The following is a 13,549-nucleotide window of genomic DNA, read 5'->3' as shown; positions in this document are numbered from 1 at the left end:
GTTTCTTAAAGTTTGAGGTTGCAATGCTTATGTGAAAAAGTTTCAACCTGATAAGCTCAAACCCAAATCGGAGAAGTGTGTCTTCATAGGATACCCAAAAGAAAATGTTGGGTAACCTTCTATCACAGATCTGAAGGCAAGATATTCATTGTTGAGAATGGATCATTTCTAGAGAAGGAGTTTCTCTCGAAAGAAGTGAGTGGGAGGAAAGTAGAACTTGATGAGGTAACTGTACCTGCTCCCTTATTGGAAAGTAGTTCATCACAGAAATCTGTTCTTGTGACTACTACACCAATTAGTGGGGAAGCTAATGATGATGATCATGTAACTTCAGATCAAGTTTCTACCGAAACCTCGTAGGTAAACCAGAGTGAGATCCGCACCAGAGTGATATGGTAATCCTGTTCTGGAGGTCATGTTACTTGACCATGACGAGCCTATGAACTATGAGGAAGCGATGATGAGCCCAGATTTCGCGAAATGGCTTGAGACCATGAAATCTGAGATGAGATCCATGTATGAGAACAAAGTATGGACTTTGATTGACTTGCCCAATGATCGGCGAGCCATTGAGATTAAATGGATCTTCAAGAGGAAGACGGACGCTGATAGTAGTGTTACTATCTACAAAGCTAGAATTGTCGCAAAAAGGTTTTCGACAAGTTCAAGGTGTTGACTACGATGAGAGTTTCTCACTCGTATCTATGCTTAAGTCTGTCTGAATCATGTTAGCAATTGCCGCATTTTATGAAATCTAGCAAATGGATAAACAAAACTGCATTCCTTAAAGGATTTATTAAAGAAGAGTTGTATATGATGCAACCAGAAGGTTTTGTCAATCCTAAAGGTACTAACAAAATATGCAAGCTCCAGCGATCCATCTATGGACTGGTGCAAGCATCTCGGAGTTGGAATATACGCTTTGATAAGTTGATCAAAGCATATAGTTTTATACAGACTTGCGGTGAAGCCTGTATTTACAAGAAAGTGAGTGGGAGCACTACAGCATTTCTGATAAGTATATGTGAATGACATATTGTTGATCGGAGATAATGTAGAATTATTCTGCAAAGCATAAAGGAATGTTTGAAAGGAGTTTTTCAAAGAAAGACCTCGGTGAAGCTGCTTACATATTGAGCATCAAGATCTATAGAGATAGATCAAGATGCTTGATAATTTTTTCAATGAGTACATACCTTGACAAGATTTTGAAGTAGTTCAAAATGGAACAGTCAAAGAAGGAGTTCTTGCATGTGTTACAAGGTGTGAAGTTGAGTAAGACTCAAAACCCGACCACGGCAGAAGATAGAGAGAGAATGAAAGTCATTCCCTATGCCTCAGCCATAGGTTCTATAAAGTATGCCATGCTGTGTACCAGACCTATTGTATACCCTGCCCTGTTTTTTGGCAAGGGAGTACAATAGTGATCTAGGATTATATCACTAGACAGCGGTCAAAATTATCCTTAGTGGAATAAGGATATGTTTCTCGATTATGGAGGTGACAAAAGGTTCGTCGTAAAAGGTTACGTCGATGCAAGTTTTGACACTGATCCAGATGACTCTAAATCTCAATCTGGATACATATTGAAAGTGGGAGCAATTAGCTAGAGTAGCTCCGTGCAGAGCATTGTTGACATAGAAATTTGCAAAATACTTACGAATCTGAATGTGGCAGACCTGTTGACTAAACTTCTCTCACAGGCAAAACATGATCACACCTTACTACTCTTTGGGTATTAATCACATAGCAATGTGAACTAGATTATTGACTCTAGTAAACCCTTTGGGTGTTGGTCACATGTCGATGTGAACTATGGGTGTTAATCACATGGTGATGTGAACTATTGGTATTAAATCACATGGCGATGTGAACTAGATTATTGACTCTAGTGCAAGTGGGAGGTTGGAGGAAATATGCCCTAGAGGCAATAATAAAGTTATTGTTTATTTACTTATATCATGATAAATGTTTATTATTCATGCTCGAATTTTATTAACCGGAAACATAATACATGTGTGAATACATAGACAAACAGAGTGTCACTAGTATGCCTCTACTTGACTAGCTTGTTGATCAAAGATGGTTATGTTTCCTAACCATAGACATGAGTTGTCATTTGATTAACGGGATCACATCATTAGGAGAATGATGTGATTGACTTGACCCATTCCGTTAGCTTAGCACTTGATCGTTTAGTTTGTTGCTATTGCTTTCTTCATGACTTATACATGTTCCTATGACTATGAGATTATGCAACTCCCGTTTACCGGAGGAACACTTTGTGTGCCACCAAATGTCACAACGTAACTGGATGATTATAAAGGTGCTCTACAGGTGTCTCCGAAGGTACTTGTTGGGTTGGTGTATTTCGAGATTAGGATTTGTCACTCCGATTGTCGGAGAGGTATCTCTGGGCCCACTCGGTAATGCACATCACTATAAGCCTTGCGAGCATTGCAACTAATGAGTTAGTTGCGGGATGATGTATTACGAAACGAGTAAAGAGACTTGCCGGTAATGAGATTGAACTAGGTATTAAGATACCAACAATCGAATCTCGGGCAAGTAACATACCGATGACAAAGGGAACAACGTATGTTGTTATGCGGTTTGACCGATAAAGATCTTCGTAGAATATGTGGGAGCCAATATGAGCATCCAGGTTCCGCTATTGGTTATTGACCGGAGACGTGTCTCGGTCATGTCTACATAGTTCTCGAACCCGTAGGGTCTGCACGCTTAACGTTACGATGACAGTTATATTATGAGTTTATATGTTTTGATGTACCGAAGGTTGTTTGGAGTCCCGGATGTGATCAAGGACATGACGAGGAGTCTCGAAATGGTCGAGACATGAAGATTGATATATTGGAAGCCTATGTTTGGATGTCGTAAGTGTTCCGGGTGAAATCGGGATTTTACCGGAGTACCGGGAGGTTACCGGAACCCCCGGAAGCTTAATGGGCCTATATGGGTCTTAGTGGAAACAGAGGGAAGCAAGGGGAGTGTGGGGTGCGCCCCCCAAGGCCCAAACCGAATTGGTTTAGGGCAAGGGGGGCCGGCCCCCTCTTTCCTTCTTCCCCTCTCTCTTTCCTTCTCCCGGATCCTATTCCAACTAGGAAAGGGGGGGGAGTCCTACTCCCGGTGGGAGTAGGACTCCTCATGGCGCGCCCTCTCCCTGGCCGGCCGCACCCCCCCTTGCTCCTTTATATACGGGGGCAGGGGCACCCCATAGACACAACAATTGATCGTTTGATCCTTTAGCCGTGTGCGGTGCCACCCTCCATCATAGTCCACCTCGATATTACTGTAGCGGTGCTTAGGCGAAGCCCTGCGTCGGTAGAACATCAACATCGTCATCACACCGTCGTGCTGACGAAACTCTCCCTCAACACTCGGTTGGATCGGAGTTCGAGGGACGTCATCGGGCTGAACGTGTGCTGAACTCGGAGGTGCCGTACGTTCCGTACTTGATCGGTCGGATCGTGAAGACGTATGACTACATCAACCGCGTTGTGCTAACGCTTCCGCTCGGTCTACAAAGATACGTAGACAACACTCTCCCCTCTCGTTGCTATGCATCACCATGATCTTGCGTGTGCGTAGGAAATTTTTGAAATTACTACGTTCCCCAACACCATCATGGGGACGCGTGAGTAGGCGGATCACGGATGGTCGAGGCGACGGTGGGGGAATTTGCTAGAGGAGAGCGATGCGGGCCGACTGGTGGTGGATATTAGACGGGGAGGCCGGCGGAATTGCAGGCGGGAGCCAACGATTTAGGAGAGGGGAAGAATAGTGTCAAAAGCGCGAGAGGACTAGCGTGGGCAAGTTTTGTTTGAGCAGAACGTGCCTGAGGAAGTTGGGGGACATCATGTTACGTGTTGTCCCGGGCAAGTTGGGCCAAGCGTTCCGGCCCACATGGGTCATCCACTGACAACATGGACCCACTGGGCCCTTTCACACACAATGCACCAGGAGGCTTGATTTCCTGGGAGGTTAAACTAGTTAGATTAGATGCTTTAAAGCGGTAATCCACTCTACTGCTCGGGTTCAGATGAGCCCGGTGAATAGTACAGCTATTAAAAATAGAAAAAATAGAAAAAAAAATTGATTATTATTTTTTGCTGGGAAGATGTTTGTGTGCATGATGTCTGTGCAAGATTTCATCCTGTTTGGACAGTTGTGGAGCTTGTGGCAAAAAAGAGAAATTCGGCTAGTATATTGCGTGAACAGTATTCACAAAGCCAGATTTTGTCTTTTTTGTCGTGCGCTTCTCGAATGTCCAAACTTCATCAATTTTTTCATGAACATCGCACACACAAGCATCTTGCTTGGAAAAAAGTTTGAATTTTTTTTATTTATGAGCCCGGGTGCTGAAACGCCGCACTCGCTTTAAAACTACTATTTTAAAAGCATTTTAGAGTCCTGGTTTTCTTTTCTTTTTGCCATGACTTTCGTGAATATCATTACACGATGAAGTTTTGCAAACACTCGAAGTTTACAAAAAGAAAGTTTCAGATTTTCTTTTTGATTTTTTTTTTACTTTTCATCGCGAGTTCATTTGAGCTGGCGAGCAAAAAGGACTTTTGGCTCTCCATGTCGGCAGTGTCTAGTGACAAGTACCGGCCGTTTCTTACTTTCTGTCCTATCCTGGCCAACGTGATGCATATGAATGTAGTACTAGTTGATTTTCTTCTGGCTGGGCATTCCATGGGTCGGAATACCCTCCTGCTTTATCCGGTTCTTCCACCCCAGCATAGCAAATTTGATAAATTTGACTTGTGAACGAAATCAAATCACAAAATGAACTACTCGTAAAACTATTTCACGCGGTTGACCTTTTTGTGCCCGACACGAAGGCGTCACACTACATTGTGCAACGCATCACAGATAGGCGCTACACGCCTGACCAACGTTGCACCTCAAACTGCCTAAAAATTGCTAAATCATTGTGCAGAGCCTACGAGCTAGGCGCTGCACTGTATAGTGTGGCGCCTAGCTCTCAGGCGCTGCACTAGTGGTTGCACTATAAAATGAAACAATCACTAGTGCAGCGCCTAGAAGCTAGGCGCCACACTATACAGTAGTGTGGCGCCTAGCTCTCAGGCGCTGCACACTGACTTAGTAATTTTCGGATCACATGGGTGCGACGCTGGCCAGGTGTGTAGCGCCTATCTGCAAGGCGTTGCACAGTGTAGTGTGACACCTTCGTGTCAGACGTCACACAAAAAGGTCAGCCGCGTGAAATAGTTTCACGGGCAGTTCATTCTGTGATTTGATTTCATCCATAGGTTAAATTTGTCAATTTTACCCCCAGCATATGCGCCCGGTCGAATCCAACAAGAGGTTTCCACCGGTTCCTCGGTTAACAGCCCCGCGCGTGGCTCGTGTGCGCGGGTATAGTCCGCTAGAGACATCACTGCAATGCCAAACCCCGAGTTGCCTGAACCCCGACAGAGTGAACCGTTGCTGGACGGAAACCTCCGCTCGCCTCACCGTTGTACGCTCACGGCTCACACCACCCACGCCGCGGGTCGAGCCGTTGCCGCCCCATGCCCGTGCCGGCGTCAGCCGGCCGCCGGTATGATTTTCAATCGTGACAGTACAACGGACATTAGAAATAATAACATTACATCTAAATTTGCCGTATGCTTTCTTTTTTATGAGAAAACTTTTGATATATTCATTTTCAGTCATGACAGTACAACAATAATAACGGCCGCCGATATACTTCCACCCGGCAAGTTTTGTGCATCCCCGGATCAAGCAAACATGCACGCCGAACACGGTTCCATGGAGAAAGGGCGGCAGTCACGCGAACCATGCAAATCACCTGAGACATAACCATGGCATGCTCCTATCTCGACCACAACAACATCAACAGCAATCAGAGACGACGCATATATACTGTACAACAAGAAGAAAAACGAAGTAACAGTGCTCCTTTTGATCTAAGAATGACATTTGCACATTACAAAAACCCATTAGCTACAGAGATGAACTTGCGGCCGGGTGTTCATTTCCCCTCCGGACGTTCTCGTATGATCCCACGATGTACTAATTGTCTGATCATGAAGCAAGGCAAAGCAATTTGATCGATGTGATGGTACTACTCTCGAAATCTTTCGTATCATGAGAGTGAGACAGGGGAGGAGGTCATGGGTCTGTCTCGTTAGTGAGATACGTACGTCCACCACTTGTAAAGTCCAAACCCGTAGATCGTCGTGAGCACGGCCATCCTGAGTGGATACGGCTTAAATCTGCAGGAAACAAGGCAAACAAATAAAAGATCAGTATTTTCAGATGGAGCTACTTGTTTTTGTTTGTACTTCCTAGCTGCGTATCAAACTTGTTTCGACGGAAGCATAGTAAACTTTGCCTTGCATAGTAAACAAGGCAAACAAATCTGGATTCTTCCTAGATACGTACGTCCATAGTCCAGTTGAAGAACAAAGTACTCCCTCTGTAAACAAATATAAGACGTTTTAGGTCACTACTTTAGTGATCTAAAATGTCTTATGGTATTTGTTTACAGAGGGAGTATTTGACACTGCACATAACCACACATTCGGCTATATATCCTAATACCATGCCAGGAAATTTCCTTTTTCATAATTTAGAATGAAACTGTGAGACCTAGTAGTTGTAGCTGCGATTCCCGCGAAAAAAGATGTGATATGGCAACCTACACGATATGTCCAATTCCAATAGGTGGCGCAGTGTTAGTTCCTACCCATTTATTATTCAATCAGCTCACTACCTTATTATTCAATCAGCTCACTGGCTAGAAATTCTCGGCTATCAGTTGGTGACCTCTTTATCAGAAAAAGGAAAATCAGTTAGTGACATGTAGAATTATGACCGACAACCTACTTGCATCAAGGTTACGCCAACTAGTTTGAAAAACCCGTGCAAAAACCTCAACAATAAAGTGATGAAGTAAAGGCCATCACATAGTTTCCTCTAAAATAGTTGTGGGACAGAAAGGAGACAAATTTTCACGAGCTAAATCACATCACATAAAATCTTGACAGGCTATCACATATTTTCACAAGCATCGGGACACTATGAGGTGCTCTGCTATATAGATGTACCACTTAGTAGTTCAACTGAAATAACAAAATTACCGCAATCACAATCTGTTAAACCAAGGGTTGAGAAGGTGTCTATTATTACTGCAAGTGCTATTTGCCCATGTGCTTCTTCTCAGCAACATGACACTACATAAAAATATTTTGGCTTCTGGATTCTTCCATTGACAGAAAATGGTTTCTCGTTGGCATTGAAGGTTAAGGCAGGTTTGACCATTTGCTTGGTGTTTACCAACCAAGAACCACTACCAACTTATGCTAACAACTGCATAATAGTGACTCATTTTATTAAGTAGCTTTTCAGATGCCGACAACAGGATTGAGACATCAAAGCAGAGCTAGTCCAGCGACTATAGTCAGGGTCGGCACTAAAACACCCACAATGAGAATCCTTGGATACTGGCACATCGCATAAACCATATTCCCTCATTTCACCTTGGATGCCGATACTAAAATGCTGCAAGGACATGCATGTTTGAATGATCAACTAAGCTATACACAAGCAACACGATGAATTTGTGCATGTACTCATTCAGAAAAAAAAAACTCTTACTACAGAAATATGTGGCATTGTGGCAAGACATGAGTCATCTTGGATCGTCACTGCTCATCAGACTAACTGAAGTTACAGTTGGTGCTACTTTATGCTACTCCCTCCGTTCCGAATTACTTGTCTTAGATTTTTCTAGATACGGAGGTATCTAGCACTAAAATGAGTCTAGATACATCCGTATCTAGACAAATCCAAGACAAGTAATTCGGAACGGAGGGAGTACTAGCTAAATTAGGACTTTTGTCATCTTGCCCATCCCTTCACCCAGGGCTTAGCAGCATCACCACAGTACTTTGGTATTTCATTTGTGAAAAAAGAAAATTTAGCCAAGGAAAAGAATAGGACAACTCTAGGAAAAGTACAACAAAATAAACCTTTGTAGGAGTAACAATTAAAAAAACCACTGTCCCTTGAGGCCTTGACAAAACTGATTTCTTCTACCTTGTACGTTACAATACACTGAGAATAAAATCTATTTGAAGCTAATTATTTGTAACAAAGTGCAGGTTGAACTACATTTTATTCTATTTGATGGTATGTGCCATTCTAAACCAGATTTTGCACATATTTATACCACATTTCAGCTCTTCAAGTGGTTCTGACATGATGGCCCCAATCGTTCGGGTGACGTGAAACTTACTGCTTGACACATCGCAGGCCAACTAGGACATGTATATTGCAAATATATGCTTAAGTGGCACACGCTGACCGGAGGTTTACGTCCGACCTAGCAGGGCATCAACTCGTGGCTTCAACTTGTTTCCAGCCACCTTCCGTCGATCTCAGTTCCGCTCCTCGCAAGATTCTATTGTACCCACAGCCGGTCTCTGCTAATATAAACTTCGTTTTGCCACGTCATCGGCTAGCATCTGCCGCGTCAGGCACGTATTTGCAGAATACACGCCCAGGTTGGCCTGCAATGTGTCGAGTAAAGAGCGCCACATCACAACGACGCGTGGGGCCCTCGTTTCAGAACTTTTTCAAATGCTAAAATGCAATTCAAAGTGAGATCGTGTGTCAAAGCGGCAAAACAAATGATTCAACCTGTCGCCATGTCACAAATAGCTGGTTCAAACCGGAATTCACACGCACAATGACAAAATAATTGCCAAACTGATACACATTTAAAGGACACATGCATCGTCCTGAAAGGTGATACCCGTTCAGAAATCTGATCCACTAATCCAGTACCGGAAGCATCAACAACCCAATTGTTGTGCTAAGAACCAAGTCCATTACACAATTTTGGACCTCCAGAACATGCAAAGACACAACCAAACCAACCCCCAGCTGCCGTGCAGAACAAAGTCATAGGCCAGTGAGCCTTCCCCTCAGTAAAGCAGCAGGACCACACAACAGCAACCCTAATTTCTCAATTAAATTTAGTTAAGAGTTAAGACCGGGCATCCCCATCGAAAATGGCGTTGATGTTGGGATGTTCTTCTTTCTAGATACAATGTTGCCATTGGGATGTGGAGATTATTATACTAGTATTTCTGTAGAGAACTCACGCTAGATCACACAAGGTATACTCTGCACCCATCAATTGCTGTGAGATTTGGATCGATGAACTTCTAATTTCAAACTACTATATAGAGAGACCAAACAGACAATCGATCTCTGGTTCTTTCGAACAAACCCAAATGAAAAACACATCAAACCACACCTGTAGGATAACAGAAAAGTAATTTTCAAAAAGGATAACAGAAGACTAATTTCTTGTCGAATCCGAGGCCATACGACACTAGAGCTCAAAAAAAAGGAGTAACCTCTCAAACTTCATACGAGGGAATACCAAAATCGCAAGTACGTGGCAAAAGTTGAGCCACGAAAAGCGCGTAAGCCTTGTCGTTCTTCTACCGTGCGTCCCAAACCCAATTCTGCCGCCAGGCGGCCACTAATAACTAACAAAACAGCGGCACAATTTCACCACAAAATTCGGAACGGCCGTAAACAGGCGATGTCTGCCCCTCAACTACCCGCAAATAAAGCAAAATCGCATCAAGACGGTCAAATCGCGGGGATCTCCGGCGCTGGACGATTCGCCGCGAATTCTCAGACGGATAGATCACGGGACAGGGGAGGGGGGCGGGGCGCGGAAAGCTGACCTCCAAATGTCGTGCTCGCGCTCGGCGGCGGCGGCGGCGGCCGTGCGGCGGGAGGCGGGCATGGGGGTGAGCCACTGGGAGAAGTCGCGGTCGAAGAACTCCCAGTCCGGGAGCAGCACGCCGGCGATGGCCAGGATGCCGAAGACGTAGGTGGCCAGCGCCTTCCGCACGGACGCCGTGGCCACCCCGGTCACCACCACGGCCGCCGCCAGCGTCACGAGGCTCCGCCGCAGCAGCTCGTCCCTCCCCAACATGCTTCCGGCGCCCGCGGCCCCCGCCAGCAGCCCTCTCCCGCCTCGGAACCTTCTCGAAGCTCCTCCCCCCTCTCCCCACCCACGCCAAGGCAGCAGCACGAGAAGCGCGTGTGCCTCCGCCGCGCGCTGCCTCTGTGCAATTTGCTTTGGCTTCGCTGCTGCCGCTGATGATGCTTCTGCCGCTCTCTCTCCTTCCTGTGGGCTGGCGACAGGAACTTAGGCCTTCTTTATGGCGTGGGTTTACCGGCCCGTTGGGCTGACATGCGGGCCCGGCTCGCCTGATCAGCCAGCCAGCCAGCCAGATGCAACTGCTCATCAGTTAATGATGCTGCTAGCTAGTGAAAGCGGAGCGGCACGGCTGCCGGAAATTCAAAGATAAAGTATAAAATACTTTTCGGATCTCTGAATAATTCAGAGGGTGCTTGAATACGTTTTAGTCTCATAATTAAAAATAATGAGACTAAAACTTGCTAGTCTTATCCATGCTTGGATCCAAATACTAAAGAGACTAAAATCAAATTATTGAGCATTTATTATCCTCCAAATCCTCCAATCCAGAACTCGCATTTGTTAAAGGAGAGGAATTAAATAAGAAGAGAGAGCGCTAGTACATGTTTTAGTAGGTTTCCTATGACTAAAAAATTTTACCCTTAAGACTAGTCCTGGCCTCTCTTTAATCAGGGGTGCTTGGAACTTTAGCCTTTAAAAAAGACTATTTTTAGTCAGACTAAAAATAGTCCATTGGATCCAAACACCCTCTCAACTACTTCTGTGTAGTTTGAATTAGTATTTATTTTCAGCTCTGACTTTTGTGAATTCTAGATCAACAACTGCCACCTACTCACGTGTTTTGCGCAACTAAATGCGTACTGGGTATTGTAGTAATAAAATGGATATTTTTGACAGTACTCGATACTCGAGGTACTCCCGCCCATGCACTTTTTATTCGCAGGATTATCAAGAAGTATGAATAAGAAAAAAAATCAGGATTTTATTTATTTTGTGATAAAAAAATCAGGAATGAAGTTGCATGTCCACTTAAATCCTATGAAATTAGCATAGAGTGTTTGATCCCACCTAAAAAGTAAAAAAACTGTAAAGAAAAGATTGAAGTGGATGCTAGATTATCAATGAAATGTAGTACACATAATCCCTGAGGAAATATATTTATATGATTTAATCCTATAAATCAAACAGCCAACGTAGAAAAAAAATTAAGCATTCTATAAGAGAATCTAGAGACGGGTTTCTCAAACTCTTGAACCCTCCGTACGCCCGACGGATGGCCTGGTAACTGACTGGTCAAAAAAGAACAACTCAGACGGACTCCTCATGTCGGCCTTATATGCCCGGTCTGACCTGCACCCCTCATGTCTAGTCCAAATCTAAGGCGAAAATGGGGAGGCCTGGTCGTGTCCGCCACATCGGAATGACGGCAGGGTCCCATGCCGAAACACTTGGAAAACAATCAATCTGACAGGCGTCTCCTCCGAGGATGTGGACGGCTGGACGCATTAGTGCTGCCGCGTGACGCCGCTCCGGCTCGCTGCCCGAGGGCCAAAGTTCGGCGACCCTCAGCCCTAGCGGCATCCATCTCCCTCCCTCCCCGCACCATCTGTTCGTTGTCCGCCAACAGCCATGGCCCGACAGAAGGTGTCAACATACGCCATGCTAACGCCGGAGCGGCGCCTTGAACTACTTGAGGAGATTCTGGCTAGGCGTGAAGCCCGGATCACAACCGGCCTCCCTGCGAACTCGCTGGAGCCGGAGGAGGAGCAGGCGGAGAGGCGGATGGAAGCGAAGCAGGATGAGGCACGAAGGTCGTTGACATCTCCGACAATAATGAGTAGTGTAGGCTAACTAGGTTACGTAGATTTTATATTTCATGTTTTGTATTGGGTTTGAGTTATCTAATATGTGGTAGAGGGATGCAGCGAAAGAAAAATGAGGGTGTCCAGCCAGTGTTCATGGCCGCGGCCGGTCACGTCTACGGATGTATAGGGAGGCGGATTTGCAAAGTCCAACTGTAGATCCTCTAACCCTCTAAAAATCCTGTGTAATTTCTTCAAAGGAGCCCTAAAGTTGTTTTTTGTATTCGTGTTCAACAGTCAATTGCAGACATGTGTAGCTGCCTCTTAGACATGTGTTTGTAAAAATAAATTTGGTTTATGTGTAAGCAACAGTGCTTCTGTTTAGAGGTGTCTAATTGAGCACCATTGCTATATAAGTAAGCATGGGTATTTTAAAAAAACGGTATTTCACAATCACATCTCTAGACACTATGCATTGTACATCGCTTTAGCTTACTAAGTAAAAAAATATGTAACACAGAAAATTGAGAAAGATGATAGTAGAAATGATTCTTATGTAAAAAAAACATAGGTGGCGCCAAATTCGTAGATCATCAAATCTCGTAGTATCGACCAATTAGATTTAAGTATTTTTAAGACCCCTTTCTATGCAAATATCATAAGAGTATCATGTTATGTCATCCAAGAAAAAAAACTATGTAACATTGCAATAAGAGGATGATGGAGAAAAAGTCCAGTATCATATTATGACTGCAGAGCATCAAATGAGTAAAGGTTAATAAAAATATTTCTTATCCACGACTTTGTATTAAAATCCTACAAAATAAGAAACGAAGTGATGATATTTCTATAGTCCTATAGAGTGTGTGAATAAATTTGAGTATTCGTTGTTGGATGAAACCAATCCGACAGTACTGAGGCAACAATTCTAAGCATTACTGGTCGTCCGATATCATCTGCACTCTACCGGATTTTGCCACATATACAATCTAAAAGATTCCATGGTTGAGCTTGAGCATGATTCACAAACATCAAAATACAAGGACTTCTCCTTTGTTCTAAAATCTTTCATGTTTTAGTTATCCAAATTATTTTCTTCTAAAAAGATTACCATTGTTTTGCTTTATGCTTTACAATGCACAATATGCACAACCTCAATACACAAGAACTTTTTTCTTGAACCTTCTATACTTTAATTATCAAACTTTTTTAATTCAAAATGAACTGCCTTTTTTATTTACTATTTACGTTGCACAATACTCCAAAACACAAACACTTCTCCTTTGTTCTAGAGTCTTCCATAATGTGATTATCCTAAATTTTTTTCATCTAAATGAATGACCATTCTTTATTTACTTGCGATTTACAATGAACAATATTCAGAAACATCACATCATAGACATTTCCCATTTGTTCTAGACCCTTTCATACTTTAAGTCCTCCCCAACTTTTTCTTCTAAAAGAATTGCCACTCACACTTAGTTCATAAAGTTTTTGTTCAAGGTTATGACAACACATTAATAAAATTTATTTTGTCTCTAAAGATGCAACGCTAGCTACTCAAAGTTGCAATATGATATACTTAAGACAAATGTGCTAGATATACTTACATCAGTTTCATGTAGTATTTTTTGTAGATATAATATTGATTTTGAATGGGAAGAACTACGGAAATTAAATCTACATCTAAAACATGTACAAATGACTACAAACTTACATGTTTACA

At 43.4% G+C, this 13,549-nt stretch overlaps 1 protein-coding gene across 1 annotated transcript; it reads right to left on the bottom strand.

Annotated features, from left to right (window-relative positions):
• Positions 1-5,840: 5,840 nt before the first annotated feature.
• LOC125536207 (peptidase) lies at positions 5,841-10,214 on the bottom strand. Its single transcript, XM_048699387.2, has 2 exons — positions 9,759-10,214; positions 5,841-6,266 (listed from the first exon to the last, which is right to left on the bottom strand). Exons 1-2 carry the CDS (start codon positions 10,010-10,012, stop codon positions 6,179-6,181), a joined length of 342 nt encoding a protein of 113 aa, XP_048555344.1. The 5' UTR covers positions 10,013-10,214; the 3' UTR covers positions 5,841-6,178.
• Positions 10,215-13,549: the final 3,335 nt, after the last annotated feature.

This window comes from Triticum urartu, chromosome 2A, assembly GCF_056163025.1.
Source record: "Triticum urartu cultivar PI428250 chromosome 2A, HENAU_Tu73, whole genome shotgun sequence".
NCBI lineage: Eukaryota > Viridiplantae > Streptophyta > Magnoliopsida > Poales > Poaceae > Triticum > Triticum urartu.
The sequence above is the reverse complement of the archived record's forward strand: the minus strand, read 5'-3'. Positions and strand labels throughout refer to the sequence as shown.

Excerpts from the sequence above, each read along its gene's own strand:
- LOC125536207 (XM_048699387.2), bottom strand. The coding sequence starts at position 10,012 with ATGTTGGGGAGGGACGAGCTGCTGCGGCGGAGCCTCGTGACGCTGGCG. Across the intron at positions 6,267-9,758 it reads CGCGAGCACGACATTTGGAG|ATTTAAGCCGTATCCACTCA; the intron begins GTCAGCTTTCCG and ends TGTTTCCTGCAG.